Below are 19,660 nucleotides of genomic sequence, written 5' to 3'. Positions count from 1 at the left end.
CGAATAATATGCTTGAGGGATTTGATTTTAGTGGACTGTATTTTGTTCTTGTCCAGTTCGATGTCTATTTGGTACTGAAAAATGCCGTCGCAGCGGCGATAAGAATATGTGCGTATACAAATTTTAGTCTCTTCCGTTCTCTTTTTGTTCTCTTTTGGCGATTGCTTCTTCGCTTAGCGATGGACTTGTTATGCGTTCCTCAACACACAGGTTTTCGCCCTTTGTGGGGGCGGAAATGGGCGGGGCGAAGTTTTGAAATATATTTGTAACAGTGACATATCAGAGAAGTCTGGATACAAAAGGTCGTTGCTCTAGCTCTTATAGACGGACAGACGGACAGACAGGGCTCAATCGACTCGGCTATTGATGCTGATCAAGAATATATATACTTTATGGGGTCGGAAACGATTCCTTCTGCACGTTAAACACATCCACTTTTACCACAAATCTAATATACCCCAATACCCCCTCATTTTGAGTTTCGGGTATAAAAATAAGTTAAAAGTTAGTTAAATTTAGGTGATTATAAATAATGCTTGCTATTAGTTTAAGGGATAGTTCAGGGGATAAGGTATGACAGAGGGAGCTATAATTATGGCATATAACCCTGAAAGGTTTATGTTCAGCATAATTCAACCTATATATGGGTAAGTGGATTGTCCTAAAAGTACGGGTAGGTCTAGATGGGACGGCCAAGTCAATCTGACCCAACAGAGTTTGGGAGTCAACAATCCCGAGATGGAGCTTGTGCACGATCATTACGCATTGCATATTCTGCGATTGTGCAACGACGGCAGGTCAATTAGATTTAGCCTAGACCGGTAGGGTGGCAAGATTCTACCCGAGTCCCAGTTAAAGTTACGAAGGTCAAAAATTAAAAATTGCTTTTGCACGGATTCAATAACAACCTGCTGCTCTTTATACTGCGGGCTCCACACACGAGAACAATATAGGACGTACTAACGAGATGTACAGTTGTTTCGTAACGTACGGGTCGTCAAACTCCTTGGACCAACGCTTGGATGAACGCTAAAACACCCTCAGCTTTATTTACTGTTGCAGCTATATGGCTGTTAAAACACATCTTATGATCAAAAAGGACTCCGAGGTCATTTGAACTCGGAATTCGCTCGAGGACATGATTTCCTAAAACATATGAAACAAAATGTGGAGCGCGAGGGTAAAATGTCATAAGTTTGCATTTAGAAAGGTTCAGAAATAGAAGATAAGTTGATCACCACTAAGATCCAGTTGAAGGCGTGTGTGCAAATACCAATCAGAGTAAGGCAGGCAGATTTTAACATCATCAGCATTCATTAGTGTCGTAGAGTATGTTATAACTTGAGGAAGGTCATTCACAAATAAAACGAGGGGGAACGTTGTGAGTGGCTGCGGCGACCACAACTCTACACTTATACCCGATACTTAGTCAGTATAGCTCTCCTCCGGCAGACGCCGCTAATATTAAAAGACACGACAAAGAGTGCGTGCGAGAGAGACAGAAAACGTGTCTGAACATGTCGTCGGGCGCTGCGCAGTCACTGCAAATTGATTTGTTACTATTGGCTATAATAAAGATCTCATCTGATCCAGATTCAGCAATCTGATAGATATGGTCATTATCTATGATTCTGCGTTTTTAGTTTTCTCGAATCTGCAATATTGTGGATGAAAAAGATTTTCGTACTTTGTGGGAGCGGAAGGGGGTGGGGCGAAATTTTGAGATATAAGTTTTATAGTGACATCTTAAAGGAGTGTGTGTTACAAATTTGGTTACTCTAGCTTTAATAGTCTCAGTGATTTGTGGATGCCTCAGATTTTCGTCCTTTGCGGGGGCGGAAGGGTGTGGGGCGAAATTTTGAAATAAACTTGTGCAGGTCCGATATCACAGGAAGGTGGATACCAAGTGGAAGTGGGCGGGGCGAAGTTTTGAAATATTCTTGTTAATACTCATTTTGTTAATAAAACTGCAATGATTAAAAATATCACTATACTTTCGAAGTATCGAATACACTTTAAATTAGCGACGTACTGAATTTTCAAAAGAATAAACAGTTTTGCCGGTAATACAAAAAGTGTGAAGTAAAAGCAACTGTGAGCAACAACTGCCAGAACGCAAAATGCCCTTTGAGGAGCGAAATTTCGCAAAAAGTGTGTAGAGAAAAAATGAGCAAAAATGAACAAGTGAGCAAAAGAGAACAGTTTGGAAGGAACATTTTCAGTTGCTAACACCAATTTAATAAAAGTACCAGTACCAGAAAAAAAGCATACCTCTCACTCTTACTGCATGCTTTTCCCTGTAGTGCTTTCATTGCTGGTCTCGCCCTTCAACTACTTCAATTCAAGTGTATTGGAATTCGTAGTGGTGCCATAGGCACCACCTCGTGTACTGTTAGGCGCAAAAAGCTAACTGTTAAAACAAGTTCTGTTAGATATTTCGAACAAGACGCGCCTCTTCCGTCAATGAAATTGATAAACATTTTGTTGGTTTTTCTGCTTAGGTTTGCTTCATTTCTTTATTTTCTGGCGAAAATTAAAAAAAAAAATAAAAAAAAAAACTTTTAAATAAATACTTTTACGGATTTCTCAATAAACTGCGATTTTTTGTACATATGTTAACATAATATATATACATACATAGTCGTAGACTTTACATAGTCCTGGCTCAATGTCCACGTTCTAGCGTAGTTTGAGTATGTCTGTGGGTGTACGCTTAGTATACAAAATACGAATAATTTAAACAAACAGAAATTGCCCAGATATTTTAATAATGTGGAGTGTGAAGAAATAAAAAAATAAATAGTTCTATTTCGCCAATCAAATAATAATAATAGTAATATTAATTACCAAAATAAAGAGAGTTTGTTAAATCCATATAACGGATATTCAAATATTTCATACAAATATGTACATATACAGTCCGATATACATACACTGTATATAACTTAATCTTCTTGTTGATATTTTGTTCTTAAGAACTATGATCTCTTTTTTGTATGTTTTTAACATATTTTTCTTGATTTTTTGTTCTTAGCTTTTCTTCTCGAGTTTTTAGTTTTTAGCTTTATGTAATTGGTAAGTTTTGGAAATTTTTCAATTAAAAAATTGCTTAGATCTTATACTATGCTGTTCTGATCGTTCGACCAGAAAGATGTCGATGAGGATGATGATGGTACGATCGTTAGCAAGGATAAACTCGTAGCAAGTGGAATCTCTAAATTACTCTCCCACTTATAACTATTTCTTGACTCACTCCAAATAGTTGATCTAGATCTAGTTGTTGTCGTAGTTTTGGTTTTAGTTGTAGGTTTAGTGGTAATTTTAGATTTAGTTGCAGTTTGAAATGCAAGAAATTAAATTTCCTGCTTACAATTTACGAGTTGTTATTACGAGATATATATTACATATTTATAGCATATACCACCTGTATATGCATGTAAATATAGCTAGAAAAAGACTTTCGTTTCAAAATCGAATGCGCAGTCGAGAGCGAACGAGCCAACTCAACAGTTCTGCTTGTGTTGTAGTGTGTGTTCTTTGTGGTTAGCATTTTTGTGTGTTTATGTTTGTGTTTGTTTGAGTGTGGGTTTTGTTTTGATAATAAATTGTAATCAGTTCTTTGAGTTCTCATTTGAAAATGTTCTACTGCAAATGTCTATATGAAATCCAAGTAGCGATAGTCATCGATCTGTCCTTGTCCTCCCTGTTCCGTAACCTCTCCGTTTGGATCTGGGTCTGGGTATGGGTCTGGGTCTGGGTCCGGTTCTGGGTCCGGGTCCGCCACTTGTATCTGGTATCGGTTATCTATATCTGTTTCTAAATCTCTTATTAAACCTCTGTCTGCGTCTGTCGATTATTGTTAGTGGCATATAATGCCCAGAAATTGTTTTAGTTAACCTACCTTAAGCACTAATCCAAAAAATAAAAAGGATCTTATTTACGATTAATTAATAAGTAACTTATCCCTAAAACTAATTTACAATTGGATATTTGTTGGGCTTCTATCATTGCTGTTGCTCCCGCTGATCCAGGCGCCTTGGGCCCCGCTCTCAGAAGGGAGCATCACCCGCATACCAGGGATGCACCCACGGCGCCGATGGCGGTGGCGTCGGCGGATATATCGTCGGCGACGGTTGGCCGTGCGAATGGTGTGCCGCCGCCGCAGCCGCTGCAGCAGCCGCCGCTGCAGCTGCATGATGATGTGCGGCTGCCGCCGCCGCCGCGTGGTGATGATGGTGGTGCTGATATGGTGCGGTAAACGCTGCCGCCGCCGCGGCCGCTGCATTGCCGTAGTAGGAGGCTGCGGCAAGGGCTGCGGCTGCAGCCGAAGTGGGCGAAGCTACTGCTGAGGAAGAGTGGCTTGAGGCGGGCGACAGCCTGGCTAATCCTGCCGCGCACACGCTGTGCCGACGGAGCATGACGTGCCGCTGCTGTGGTGGTGGCGGTGCACGTGCTGCTGCAGCTGGAGTCGGTGCTGGGGCTGCCGCTGCCACATGTTGCTGCTGCAGTTGGGCTGCTCTTCTCTGACGCTGCTGCTGCTGCTGTTGTTGTTGTTGAAGCTGCTGTTTCTGTTGCACTAGGCTCCACTCGGGCAGGGCGCTGCTCAGCGGCGGACTCAGCATATTGGCTGCCGCCTTTCCGTACATGTTGGACAGGTAGGCGTGCTCCGCCTCGGCCATCTTCTGGGCCGCAGTTTTGTTACTGGCGCTGGTGGTTGTGGTGGTGCTACTACTTCTGTTGCTGCTGCTGGTAGTGGGCGTGGTGCTAGTATGGCTCCTGCTGCTGCTGCTGATTGTGGTTGTAGTGCTGCTCCTTGTGGTGCTCTGCTCTGCATGCTGCCGCTTCTTGAGCAGCCGCTGCTGCTCAGCATGTTGTTGTTGTTGCTGTTGCTGTTGCTGTTGTTGCTGTTGCTGTTGTTGTTGCTGTTGTTGTTGTTGTTGTATTTGCTGCTGCTGCTGTTGGTGGTGGTGCGGGTGTTGGTTGTGGGAGTACAACATTTCGTATGTGTTGCTGTTGTGTGTTCGCTGCTGCTGTAGCTGAAAGTGTTGGGTTGGCTGCTGCTGATGTGCTGGGTGGTGATTGTGGTGATTGTGGTGCTTCTGTTGCTGCTGTGGTGCTGGAGGCGGTGCTAAAGCTGCACTCGACTTTCGCTTGGCTGGCAGCACATCACTGCCCAGGCTGTGTGGCGGTGTGGTGGCTCTTCTTCTCAGTGGTGACGCTGCCACTGCCACTGCTGCTGGTGGTGCTGCTTCTGCAGCTGTAATTGATAACGATGTTCTTGTGGCTGTGTTGGCTGTTGTGGTACTTGTTGTGATTGTTGTTGGTGGCAAATGTTGTGCTCCCCAGCTTAAATCCTAGCTCGTTCGCGTCCGCTTAGCCGGCGGCTGCTCTGACTGGCGTGTCATGAAGGTCAGCTGCGTCATGTATTTGATAATATCGCGCACCTGTACGAGCGGCATATCCTCTGTGTAGGTTCGATCGTACTCCATCAGGATCTGCACTTGTCGGCTGCAATGAAACGGGAAACTTCATGAGTAATGTGGCGGGTCAGCGCTTTAAATACCCTAGCCTTCAACGAGCACCTTTCATAAAGTCATAGTTATCAAGATACATACATCGTTTCAACACTATTTTCATTGAGAGATATTTAATAAATCCAGTTCAGTGTCCATCAAAGTGGACAGGATTATGAATATGAAACTAAAGCTTGTGTATCCTCCTATCCTATCCTCCTCTTAGAAGGGTAGAAGGAACATGGTACACTGCTGATCAATCAAATAGCCTCAAGTTGTTTCTTGATTCCGGGTACTCGATTTAGATTTGTGGTGAAAGTGGATGTGTGCAACACCCAGAAGAAAGCGTTTCCGACCCCATATGGTACGAGCGCCTAGTGCTCGGAGACTATAAGATCTAGAGAAACGATATTTTCTATACAGACTTCTGTGATATGTCACTGTTACAAGTGTATTTAAAAATTTCGCCCTTCCGCTCCCACAAAGGACGAAAATCTGTAACTTACACAATTTCAAAGATACGAGAAAAAAAAAAAAAAAAAGAGAATCGTAGAGAATGACTGTTTCTTCTAGACTGCAGAATCTGATCCAGATGGTATCATTATTATAGCCAGAATAAAGTCAACAACTTCATTCTCTCTCGCTCTGTCTCTATCTGACAGAAACGTTTTTATTGTAGGCTTTGCGTATCGCTCAAAATGAGCGCCTAGATCTCAGAGAGTATAAGAGCTAGAGCAACCAAATTTGGTATGCACACTCCTGTTAGACCTCACTTTCACTAGTGTGTATCAAAATTTTTCCCCGCCCCCTTCCGCTTCCACAAAGGCCGAAAATCCGTGGCATTCACAATTTTTAAGATACGAGAAAATAAAAAAACCCACAATAATAGAGAATGACCATATCTACCATATCGGGTCATTTTTATAACCAAAAGGAACAAATATATTTGCAGTGGCTACGCGGCGCCCGACGCCACGTTCTGACTGATTTTCTGTCTCTCTCACACGCACTCTTTGTCGTGTCGTTTAATATTAACGGCGTCTGCCGGAGGAGAGCCATACTGACTATGTATCGGGTGTAAATGTATTGTTGGTGGCGCAGCAGCAACTAACAGCGTTCCCCCTCATTTTCTTTGTTTTCAGGCTAAAAATTCAAAAATTTATTTTTGGTACATAGATGTTTTGAATCTTATTGTTTTGTTATGTTTTTATACATATTCGATCAAAATTATGAAACCAAACCAAAAAAAAAAAACTATTATTTTTTCCATGACTGTATGTAAAAATGTACGTTGTTTGAGTATATCTTAAGACCATCTTTAAAAGCAAAAAAAAGTTTTGACTTTGAATTAGAAAAATGTGTTTTTATGTGAATCAATATATGTACATAGTTATCTTACCGGTTCGCCTTGTATAGCTCTACGCCAAGAGCTTCGATCAGCCGTTTGCAGTGTTCGCGCGGCACTGAGGGGAAGAAGTTCTTCTGGAACTCAATGAGAGTCATCAGCTGCTCGGAGTCGTTGTAGGCCTTCATGTTGATGCAGGGCACCAGGTGCTTGTCGACGCACACCTTCTGAATCTTGTACGGATGGAGGTTCATGTTGTTTGTGGGTATCTCCGGAATCACGCATAGCCGCTGGGCACCATCCGCACTGGCGGCCGCCGCCGCATGGGCCAGCGCCGCATGGCGTTGCAGGTGCAGGGATGCGCTGTTTGCCGACGCCGATCCCGAGGAGGACGAGTTGCTGCCGCTACTGCTGCCGCCGGTGCTGCCAGTGCTTCCGCCACCGCCGGCATTCGATGAACTCCGTCCGTTCTGCTGGGCATGATGGGCGGCCACCGCCGCCATGCGCTGCTGCGCCACAGCCGCCTGCTGGTGCTGCTGCAGGTAAGCCGCTGACGCTGCCAGAGACCTTCGGGAAGAGGACAAATCGATAACGTCAGTGGGTGTGGTTCTGGGAGTGCCCGAACCCGAACACGAACCGGAACCGGCAACAGGATTTTTGCCGTCCTGCTGATAGTGGCTACTACTACTATTACTACTACCACTAAACTGTTGCGCATGTGTGTTGGGATGATGATGGTGGTGGCTATGGCTATGGCTATGGCTATGGCTATGGCTGTGTGTCTGACGCCCGTAATTGACGGACCCCCCGCGACGACCCCCCGCACTGCCTTGGGGCGAGTTTGCGGTTGAGGCTAGGGAGACGACGGCCAAGGGAAGATTGTTGGATTTGGTCGAGCAGATCACGCTCTTCTGGCGCCCCACTCCCCCCTTTCCACCCACTGTGCCGACACCACCCGGAGCCTGGCCCTGACTATTGCCGAGCGGTGAGGCGGCCGTAGTAGAGGCACTCGAGCTGGAACAGGAGCTGGAGGGTGAGTGCAGGAAGTGCCCCGGCAGCTGTGGCGTGATGGTCACATTCGGGTTGGAGGCCAGCGACAGGGTGGTTACACCGCCTATGCCTAGGGATCCACCCATGCCACCAAGACCCACGCCCACCGACGGGGACATTGGAGGGGAAATATAGGAGGGGACCAGGTGGCCCTGACTATGGTTGGAGGCTGCCGCCGCATTCGTCTGGATAAAGGTGGAGAGATCCGGATTGGCCAGGACCTTCTGGATAACGGCCCGCATCTCGTCCGTCATCTTCTGCTTCTTCTCGAAGTCCTCTAGCGCCTGGGAGGAGTTCAGTGATATGGTGGTGGCCCCACCGGACCCATCGCCGGCTCCTCCTCCTCCTCCTCCTCTACGACTCTTGCCCGAGCTTATCTGCTCAACTCCCACTCCACCTCCGCCGGCCCCTCCATCTGGTATCAGTGGTGGGACATTGGGTTTCGTAAAGGTCACTCCGCCACTACCACTGCCACTCCCACTCCCAGACTTGGAGCTCTTGCTGGCCGAGAGGGAGGAAGATTTGTTGGGATTGTTGTAGTCGAGCATCGTGATCAAGTCCGTGTCCAGCGGCAGGGAAGGCAGTGCCGGAAAGCTCTTCTGTCCCAAGCCTGAACTGCCTGATCCAACTCCTCCTGCGATTACTGGATGAGAGCCAACACTGGCTGAACTAGCTGCACCACTTCCACCGCTCCCACTGGTGCAACCCTTAAGCTGCTGGCTAAAGAGCAGGCGCTGGGCTGGCGTCAGCTGGTTCCACAGTGCCAGGTTCGTATAGTCCGCCCGGGTCGAAGGCAGGTTGTAGTTGAAGGAGTTACCCGCGTTGCCGCCACCGGTCGCAACTCCGCCTAACAGGGCCTGAACATAGCCGGCAGCGGCTGCCATGGCAGCGGCAGATTGGGATGCGCTGGCGCTGGCGCTGGCGCTGGCGTTGACGTTCACGTTGACGCTGGCGTTTACGTTTACGTTGATGGAGGCGCAGGAGGAGGAGGCGGTACTTTTCTTCATCCCGCCAACGCTGTGGTTGCTGAGGCTTTTGGCAAGAGCGTGGCCGGAATGATTGTAGGTACTATTATTGGTGTTGGTGTTGGTGTTGGTGTTATGGGTGCTATGGATGTTCTTGTTTTGGTTATTCTGTTGGTGTGATTGTTGGTTTTGGTTGTGGTGTGGAGTGTGTTGTTGTTGTACGTGGTTATTGGTGAATGTGCTGTTTTGGTGTGGTTGGTGGGGTTGGTGGGGTTGGTGGGGTTGGTGTCGTTGTTGTTGTTGAGTCTTTTGCTGTTGTTGTTGCTGTTGTTGTTGTTGCTGTAGTTGCACCAGTGATTGCTCGACATTCGACCTAGAAACATTATATATAATACATAAGTGTTGTACCGCTGTTGGAGAGAGCTCTCTGATCTTAAGTTTTCCATTTTTTCTTTTTATTTTCGATTTTATATTAAATTTATTTAATTTTAGATCTTCTTTTTCGGTTTTTTTTTTTTTTTTAATTTTATTTGATTTATTTTTAATTCTTTCTTTTTTAATTAACTTTGATTTACAAGTTTTTGGTTTTCAATTTTTGTTGTAATTGTTATGTTTCCCCGCATTTGCCGTTCTGATTTCTCATTTGAACATTCTCATACATAAAATATATATATACTCGTACCATTGATATAGAATATGTTACAGGATTTGTTTTTGTTTCTGTTTTTGTTTCACTTCAACAGAATGCTTTCACTTATCTCTAGCTAACCGTTAAGTACACACACAACATTTTGTGGACAAACAGAAATCGAAAAGAATGGGATGGGGTGGGATCTAAGGCCAAAGTTAACAATTTCTAGGCTACGATTTAATTTGTGTTGTACATCATTTTTTGATTTTAATTTAAATTGGCTTTGAATGGCACTTGTCTTCATTTCCTTCTTCTCCTTCTTATTGCTCTGCATCTTGTTCTTTCTGTTCTCTTGTCTGGCAGCGCAAGCCTCTCCTCTCTCTATAGTTCATCTTCTTTTATTTCATCTTCGAGCTCTTCATTTACTTCTTTTTCTTGTGTTTATTGTTGTTGTTATGGTTCTTCTTGTTCTTCATACTTCTTCGTTGTCAATTACAATCTTCTTCTGAAAATCGATGACTGATCGAGGCCTAAACATATCGCAAACAACTAATATCTCGAGTACCTTCCCCTTGAAGAATATCTTCTGCCGATGAAAATATAATAAGAAACCAAACCAATAGTCAATAATCGTTGTTTATTGTGCGCTCGTTGTTGTTGTTGTTATTATTGTTATTGTTATTATTATTATTATTATCATTATTATTATCATTATTATTATTATTATTACTACTATTACTATATTGTTGCTCTCTCTCTCTCGTTCTCTCTCACTCTCTCGCTGTCTTTCTGCTCTGTCTCTCTGTTTTTAGCTTTTGCCGAATACTAGGCTTATTTTTTTTTGTAATGAACATTGAAAATGGATGTAAGTATTTGTGTGTGTGTGGTTCTGTGTGTGCTCTTTTGTTTTTGGGTGTGTGTGATCATAATGAGAATCTTTCAAAAAGCTATTTCTTTAAATTATTCCCTTCTCCCTAAGGTCTTTCTCCCTTTTCCTGCTGCTCTCCTGCCTTCTTTACCGTTGCGTTTCAAACGGGGGAATATAGCATCAGATTCTACACGCCTTTTATATATGTACATATGTACACACACACATATATATCTATATATGTATGTGTGTGTGTGTGTGTGGGTGTGGGTGTGGGTGTGTAGGGTGGAGGGACGCGTGGGGCGAAACGGGGTAAAAACCTGCCACCACCACCAAAAGACTTGTTCGTGTACTCGTTGTTGCTTTTGCTTTTTTTGTTCCGTCCGTCCCATTCAGCGTTCGTCTCAAGTCGTGAGTCATCGTATGCGTATTCGTACGTGTGTGTGTGTGTGTTTGTGTGGGTGTGTGTGTGTGTGTTGAAGAGGGTATGTGTGCGCGGGATTTCATTAGGAGTAGTCGGTACACACAGCCATAGAATAAATGTAGATATGTATGTTCGTTGCATATTATATATAAATATATATATATAATGATATATGTAAAAACATTATTATTTCATTGATTTCTCATTTGAATATGCGAATTTATGTTTTTCAAAATATGTTGTTCTTCCTTTATTGACATTTGATCTCTCCAAAGGATATTAACAATTATTGAGCTTAATATTGTACAATACAAAGAAAGAAGCAGTTGGGGTAGGGTAAAGGAATAAACAGAATTTTACAGCAGGAAACAAATACATATGTACATACATACATATGTGCGTACATATGTATACAAAACAACAAAAAATAATCATCTCGAAAACTAATACAACTATTATATTATATGTACATATATGCATACACATATGTACATACATACATACATACATACATACATACATAAATTGTATATATGTATATTTTTATATGGAGATATATGTATATTCTACGTACACCTTTAGATTTTGGATTACTATTATTTCTGTTCAGTTCATTCGGGTTGAGCAACATCAAAAAGGAAAACTAAGGGACATGCAATCTCTAGGGGTACCATCAAAAAGATCTTTCCAAAAATAAAAATAATACTACTAAATGATATATGTATAAGTGTGTGCAAGTGTAAGTGTATGTGTGTGTGTGTGTGTGTGTGTGTGTGTGTGTGTGTGCTTGCTGAGTTTAATTTAAGTCGATTGTAGTTTAGTTCTACTAGGAACTTGGCTCGGGGATATTGTTAGTCGGAACCGTTCCCAATGTGATACACATGTACATATACTCCACCCGGTCCACCCAGTCGCTCTCCCGACACCGACACCGACACCGAAACCGAAAGCGAAGCCGATCTGATTTATTCTGGTTGTGCTGGAGCCTCGCCTGAGGCACCCTAATGCATTCCGTAAGTGGTTAGGAATCTGGAGAACCAAAAACACAGCGTAGACACAACGCTGCAGAAGGTCGGGCTTTCTGGTATTGGGGTTTTTCTTGTTTGGCTGTTTTTGCGGTTTTCGGAAAATGTGTTCAGTTTGAAAAACATAACATAAACTGGTGTAGACACGATGTCGACTGTACTTTTTAACGCAAACACGATAAGTCGTAACGGTAGTAATACGTTTTCCGGTACTGTCTGTTGGTCATGTGATACTAATATTTGTTCTTTGGACTCAAACAACAACGATACGATTAAAATGGAATCAATTATCTTGTAGGGAAATTACGTTAAACGAAAATTCTAATAAATGTTGCATGACCTTGAAAGGCAAACAAAGAGCAGAGAGAGAGAGAGAGAGGGAGAGAGAGAGACATAGAGAAGTAATGCGTGGAGCGAGTATTATTTGTTGTTGATTTCTTTTGTTTTTTTTTTAATAATTTAATATATGTATATATGTATGCACATATAGCATTTGATTCATTTAAAACGGTAAGCACAGTTGAAAATTTATTCAATCAAATGAAATAAAACGCGTGCACAAACGCCGATTTCGGTAGTTATATATATATATATATATACAAATATATATAGATATATTTTTTATTGTGTGTGTTTTTATTATTTTGTTTCATTATATCTAACATTGAGGATGATCCAAAAAACAATCGGTGCATTAGATAAGAGAATAAAGAAAGAGCAAAAATAATATCGACTGTCTGTATATGTCATGTGGCACCCTAGTGGCAGAACAGCTATAGCTCAAGCGGCGATTTCTCAATGTCTGTACAGTCTCGTCACTCAGGGATATTCGATGTGGTTATTGAGCAGCTAAGCTACAGGAACAGGAGAGAAATGCGATTTATCGATCAACAATTACACGTACAACCCTTTGCTTGACTTCGCATCGTTTCGTTTCGTTTCGTTTCGTTCCGAAATTGAGACATTGAGAACTCGACAACTTAGAGCCGATTGCTATGTGTAAATAAAACAACAGCAAGAAAAATGATAGAGTAAGGTTGATTGGCAAAAACGAATTACAACAAAATTTGAAAAACACAATTTCTGCGCATTTGCATCGAGATTCAACAAAATGAACGTCGTAAATCTATTCAATGTAGTAAATATCATAAAGAAAAGCAAAATCAAATAGTATAAGTACGTAAATAAGAGTTTTTCTATTTTATGTTTTATTCTTCTATTATTTTTTTTTTGCTTTGGGCTTTTTGCGATAAAAGATAGCAAAAAAAAAAAATGGGATAGAAGGGATAAAATTAACAATCGATAGACGAATGTGGCAGGCACTTACATGTGATTGGCATTCTGGCCGGCAGCGGAACGGACCAAAGGCGGTGGGGCGTTCCCCCCGCCGCTGGCGCTGTGACTGTTCACCGAGGACATGGAGATCGCAGGATTGTTGTAGGAGTACGACTGACGGCTGCTACCACTCATCATCAGGTTGTTCATATGCTCGCGGTAGCTTCCCGCGCGGTTCGCGCTCGCCGCGTGTGACTGTTGCGCCTGTGTTTCAGTTCCATCCGTCGAGAAGACCCCAAAAATGATAGAACAAGAACGAGAGTAGCCGCATTAAAACAACTGCAAGAGGGAGGCTTTAGAAATCGCACAATCAACGGCAACAACAGGTTGCCACTAACTATTTGTGCCCACGAGTGTGCGCGTGTGTGCGCGTGTGTGCGCGTGTGTTCGCGTGTGTGTGTACTGTATGTGTTCAAGTGTGAGAGAGCGGTGTGCTGCTGCTCCACCATCGTGCTGTGCTGCACACGATGGCTGACCTAGTTTCCCCGACTGCGCGGCTGCTGCGCGGTTGCCAAACTGTGAAAAACTCAGTTAGAAAACTCAGGCCAGCACAAACTGGGCACACAAACTACAGTGGGCCCCCCACTAATGTGTACACCGTCGCACTTTAGCTCGATTTATTCGTCTATAGCCCGCCGTAGAGTTGCAGCAAGAATCAAATAATATATGTACATATACATACATATATGGCAGTGTGTACTACCACACATACAGGGTCTGATAGCTGTAGAAACACCGAACACCCTTTTTTTTAAATTCTCCCTGTCATAATTAGCCGATAATAACGCCTCTAAGATATATTTCGACAATAAATATGTGTATATGATATGTACATATGTTTACCACCATTTACCATTCAAATAAATATAACTATTATAAAATATTTATATTTCTTTTCTATATTTGTTGTAGTTCACATTTATTATTATTTAATTATGAAAACCAAATCACTGGTCGATCGGAACGGAACGGAACGGAACGGTCCCAACTCGTGGGCTGAGGATTCTCGTGTTCTGCTGCTGCGCAGCCGCTACACGTACCGGAAAAGCAGGCAAGAGACTGTCGTCTACGCACACAACCGAACTACAAGGCATGTGACTGCACCGCTAGTATTTGCATGCATATGCATAGGTATGTACGTAGGTGTGCATCACTTTTGGGAATCAAAATCGAATGGGAAAACGTAATTTGGTGGTCTGACAGTTGGCGAAAACTGTCTATAGGGCGTGGAAGTTGATACGCTCAGTAGGTAGCCCAGGTAAGCCTTGGTGGGGGAATCGGATAATCGCATGCAGATGTGTAACAGCAGATGGAGCTTAAAGTATGAACAAGGACTGGGACATGAACGTAACTTCAACTAGAGATGGACCTCAACACTCGACATGGCACTATCGACACTATCGATGGTAGGACACTATCGAGCTACCAAACTATCGATGGTTCAAAGTCTCAATAGTGTACGAAAGTGGCATGACACGAAATCACCAAGGGACTAAGTTGCGACATAGAGTCCAAGACCAGTAGAGCCCACTAGAAAGGTTCCACTCGGATTTGAGAAGCCATACTCCCGATTCCGGCTTACCAGCTGCAGATGCTTGTGATGACAGCGAAAACATTGCATCTACAAGCAGCAGTTGCAGATCGAGTATGCGGTCAATGGACTCGTACTTTAAAAGAGCTGTTATTTATATATTGATAGTTTTAACAGAGATGGTTGCAAAATATGTACAGCCCTTTAGTATCGTTGAGAACGAAGGCTTTATCAAATATTCCCAACGTATGGATCCACGATACAATTTTTCCAGCCGGACACAGTTGAGATCCGTCATGATGGCCAATCTCTTTAAAGAAACTTTGGCAAAATTAACTATATTCTTTGCCGCAAGAAAACTGAAAGATGCAACAAGTCACTCATCCTTAAAGGATACATTGACATCTTGGTACGCCTTGCATTTAATTGCAGGTCAACCAAACAGACTTTCCATTATTAATATCATTGATGTTTTAATATTTATGCATCCCAGCTACGACTTTGGAGTCTGAAAGAGTTTTCAGCAAGGGAGGGCAAAATCTTTGGCTACAATAAAACCATAAAACAGAATCCAAGAATAAAACAAGGATCCCCTTGTTGCAACGTTGTTAGTTGCTGCCGCGACCGCAACTCTACATTTATAGCCGATACTTAGTCCGTATGGCTCTCCTCCGGCAGACGGCGCTAACATTGCACGACAAAGAGTGTGTGCGAGAGAGACAGAAAACGAGAGACGACAGAACGTGTCGTCGGGCGCGTGTGGATACCAAATTTGGTTGCTCTAGCTGTTATACTCTCTGAGATCTAGGCGCTTACTTTTTGCGATAGGCAAAACCGGCTATAATAATGATATGATCTGGTTCAGATTCTGCAGTCTAGAGAATATCGTAATTCTCTACGATACTGCGTTTTTGGTTTTCTGGTATCTTTAAAATTGTGGACCGCCTACTGCATTAAGAATTGTAATAATTCTATTAGCATCAAATCAAGCACTTTTTTACACGTTTAAAAGCACTACATTTTTTATTAAGACTATCGACCACTACCGATGGTACTATCGAACAATATTTATGGTTTTGAAATTACTGTCATCCACTATTGAGGGCGCCCACTATCGATAGTTCTCCACCTCTTCTTCCGATGTCTTTCCGATTTACCATGGTCGCCAAAACGACTTAGGGGGCTGATCGAATAAAGGTTCAGAGGGTTACTCGGTACATAATGGGTACTCACCATCATTTGGGCGTGCAGCTGCAGGTTACTCTGCCCCGACATCCAGCCGCTACTTGCCAGCGCCTGGACCGTCGCCTGCGAGAGCATGCGGTTGCTGCCCGCTGTCTGCTGCATCATCGCTGCCGAGGCCGCCGCTGCAACAGCTTGAGTATTGAAGGCGGCCGCTGCTGCCGCCGCTGCCTGCGATGCGCCGAAGCCACTTGTATTTGAGACGCCATTGGCGTTGGCCGCCGCCGCAGCGCGCTGCTTTATTAGATGCTGTGCGGCGGCAGCTGTGTTGTGTTGCTGGGACTGCTGGGACTTTTGTACGCCCACACCACCGCCCCCGCCGCTACCACCGACGCTGGCGCCGCTGTTAGTGGAGTTGCTGCCGGCAGTGCCGGCGTTGCTGGAGGGGTTGGTGCTCACAGTGGTCGTGATCTTTGGGGGCGGTGCGGAGGGCTGGCGGGTCCAATTGACCGAGTTGTTTACGTTGGCCCGATTGCCAATGAGCAGGTTGGAGTCGACCACCTTGCTAGGCCAGTAGTCTTCGAATTCCGTTCCATTGGGGAAGTAGCTTTTGATGTCCGTTAGCGAGATGACGGCGACGTTCTCGCTGGAGAAGAGCTCGTTACGAATGCCCTGGACCTTGCAGCAGAATTTCAGGTAGGCCAGGTCCCAGCCGTTGAGCAGCTCGGCCTTGGTCTTGAGGTTCTCCGTCTCGCCCTCGAAGTAAAAGAGCGGCACCACCTGCTGGTTGTTGCGCACCGTGTACGGGACGACTGACTCCTTGTTGATCCGGATGAAGCCGCACTTCTCCGAGGGCGTCTTGCTGCCGGTAACCAGCTTCCGGTAGCAGATGTCCAGGAACTGGAAGAACTTGGAAGCGTCACCTAGCCGCACCACCAGATCCTTTTGGGTGAATATGTCGCGTCCAAACTCGCCATCGCAGTGCTTGTGGTTCACCTCAATGAAGAGGCGCGCCTCGGAGTCTGTGATATAGTAGCTGCGCACGCACGTGCAACTGGAGTAGATGTCTGGATGCAAACAGTTGAGGTACTTGCCGAGGAGCTTCAGCTCGATCATCCGCACCGAGCAGTACTTCTCCGTCTGCCGGTAGATGTACGGTATGGAGACTTTGCCGAACTGTGCCCACCCAAAGCGACCCATGATCGACTCCTCGTCGCAGGGCCCACCCGCGGATGATTTCTTCTCAGCGCCTTCTCCTCCACCTGCGCCTGCGCCAACGGCCTGATTTTGTATCAGCACCGACCCGTTGGCCCGCTGTCCGTTAGGGGCCAGGGCGGGCACCACCTGCATGGTACCGTTGGGAAGCTTCTGGTGGCGTGACAAGTAGCTCATGATGTTCGTCTGTCCATTGCCGTTGGTGATGGGCGGCTGCATGGCCCCACCGCCAGAGCCGGCACCATTGGATTGCTGCATGGCCTGGCGGCTGGCCAGCTGGGCGGCCTGGTGCTTCTGCTGCTCCTTCATTTTGGCGGCCAGCTCCCGGATTTCGGCATCGTCAGCACGCTCCTGCTTTACGGTACCAGGAGCTCCGCCCAGGCTACTGCCTTGCAGTGGCAGTGATTGACCGTTGGCGTCCACGACGCTAGTGATCTGCACATCCTCGTCCGACATGACGCGGATGTGGCACGCTCTCTGTTATCTCTTTGATCTCTCTCTCCCCTTGTGGCGGCGTTGCTCTCTTTCTCACTGAATCACACGTTCTTTGGTTTTTTTTGTAAAGGGATATTATTGGGTTTGTTTTTATTTCCGCCCAGTGGCTAAAGGAAGAATCAGAAAAGGTTATTCTGTTAAAAATGATTTCAAAAAAACAGCACTCTCTCTGCCACACACAAACTCAGTTGATGACGTTTTGTTAAAAAAAAAAATGAATAAAAAACACACACACGCACAGGCACTTGCACACGCTGGAGAGAGGGGCGGCCGGCATGCGCGCTCTCCCTCACTCTCTCTCTCTCTTCAGCGCACACAGTTGACACAGATATGGCCACACTGGACACGCACACAAACAAGCAAACGTCTGAAACGTGATGTTTTTTTGTGTTTCTCTCTCAATCTCGCTCTCCCGTTGTGTGTGTATGTGTATGTGTGTGTGTGTGTGTCGTGCTGTTTCTTTCGCGCGCGCACTTTTGGCAGTTTTTGTTGTTGCTGGTATTTTATGTTGTTTGTGGTGCTTTTGCCGTTGTAATTGTTGGTGCTTCTTGTTTGTTGCAATTTTGGTTGCATTTTTCTTTCAATTTGCAATCTCTACACACATATGCACACAAATTTAGGCACATGCAACTGTCTACATACATTTATCATATATATCTTGTATCACTGCTCACTCTTACACAAAACAAACTGTAACTTCTGCTGTTGCTGCTGCTTTTGTTGCATTTGTTGCATGATTTACGATGATTTGACTTCAGGTTGGTTACAAAAAACAAAAAAAACTTTAACCAATTTTCTGAATGATCCGCTCAAACATTCGTTGTTATTTTGCAATATTTATTCACTTCAAGGTGTAACAATTCTATGTGGGTTGTCACACACACAGAGACGTGATAGGCAAGGGTGACGCGATTTGGTATTTAAAAAACCAAAAAAAAGGTAACAAAATAACACTACTATTGTGCTGCGGCGGCTGCTGATTTTTTCGCGTTTGCGTTTCGCTCTCTCACTCTGCGGACTGTACGAGTGCCACGACGACGACGTCCTCCCGTCTTCGCAATAAACAAACGAGTGTGATCGTTGTTACGAAAATTATTTCAACGAAGTCAACTGAAAAATGTGTACGACACACACACACACACACACAGAACGAGAGACGGAGAGAGACACAGTTTGTGAGACAGCGCTTTTAGCGGGAGGGACTGCGGCGTTGACGTCAGCTGTGACTGTGACTGAGACTGAGACTGAGGCAGCGGCAGCGACAGTGCAGCGCAGCAGCTTTGTGTGTATGCTTTGAAATATGTATGTATCTACATATATGTATGCACATTCATACATACATAGATACGTGTGTATACGATTCGTACGAATATAAAGTAAAAAGAATAAAAAATACAAAAATACATAGAGCAAAAGCAGACGGACGCTGCTGCTGCTGCAACAGCCACCGAAGGCATGCAACGGAACGAACGAACATTTTGCCGAATTGCTGCTGCTGCTGCTGCTGCTCCCTCTTCTGTTTCTCCGTTTGCTCTCCATGTTCGGTTCCTTCGGCAAATCTCCCTCTCCAAACAGACACCTTGAGTCACGTTGCGCATTTCTTCTGGCTCCCCTCACCGCTCTTCGGCAGCTACTCCTTGCTCTCCTTCTACTACCCACCCCCATCTACTGTATCGTCTAGCTCTAAGCGGCATCGCCAAATGCGACGACGGGCAGAGCAGAGCACTGGCTAGATGTTACACCTACAGTGGCTCGCATCGGATGTTCATATGAATATATTGTCCATACATATACATATATGCATGTACATACATATGTATGTAGATATCCTTGAACTTAAGTCGGACATTTATACTCAATCTTACACCTACAGTATAACCTATCACTATAGTATGTATGTGTAAATATTATATTTTTATATTTTTGTTTTTTTTTCTCGTTAACATCTCTCGCTCTGAATTTTGGTGCAGATTGGAAACTCTTCAAAATACAGCTCACCCTTAAAATGCAGTTTATTCAAGATCAGAGAACTATCACTACGGAAGCGTCACCATCGGCCATAAACCCGAGTTTTTGTATTT

General features: G+C 44.4%; 1 protein-coding gene across 1 annotated transcript; it reads right to left on the bottom strand.

The window, feature by feature from the left end:
• Positions 1–4,932: 4,932 nt before the first annotated feature.
• Positions 4,933–18,624, bottom strand: LOC6600118 (uncharacterized transmembrane protein DDB_G0289901). Its single transcript, XM_026990911.1, has 6 exons — positions 18,260–18,624; positions 15,921–17,686; positions 13,149–13,360; positions 9,171–9,246; positions 6,913–9,068; positions 4,933–5,508 (listed from the first exon to the last, which is right to left on the bottom strand). The coding sequence occupies exons 2-6, from the start codon at positions 17,538–17,540 to the stop codon at positions 5,355–5,357; spliced, it is 4,218 nt and encodes a 1,405-aa protein (XP_026846712.1). The 5' UTR covers positions 17,541–17,686; positions 18,260–18,624; the 3' UTR covers positions 4,933–5,354.
• Between the last annotated feature and the right edge of the window lie 1,036 nt (positions 18,625–19,660).

The sequence above is a fragment of the Drosophila persimilis genome, unplaced genomic scaffold, assembly GCF_003286085.1.
Source record: "Drosophila persimilis strain 14011-0111.01,24,50 unplaced genomic scaffold, DperRS2 tig00000622-arrow-arrow-pilon, whole genome shotgun sequence".
NCBI lineage: Eukaryota > Metazoa > Arthropoda > Insecta > Diptera > Drosophilidae > Drosophila > Drosophila persimilis.
Note: the sequence above shows the minus strand (reverse complement) of the source record. Positions and strands in the feature narration are given on the sequence as shown.

Bases quoted from the DNA above. Each gene is read 5' to 3' on its own strand.
- LOC6600118 (XM_026990911.1), bottom strand. From the start codon at position 17,540: ATGTCGGACGAGGATGTGCAGATCACTAGCGTCGTGGACGCCAACGGT. The intron at 9,247-13,148 runs GTAAGTGCCTGC...TAATGTTTCTAG, and splicing joins GGCCAGAATGCCAATCACAT to GTCGAATGTCGAGCAATCAC. The intron at 5,509-6,912 runs GTAAGATAACTA...GTTTCATTGCAG, and splicing joins GAGCTATACAAGGCGAACCG to CCGACAAGTGCAGATCCTGA.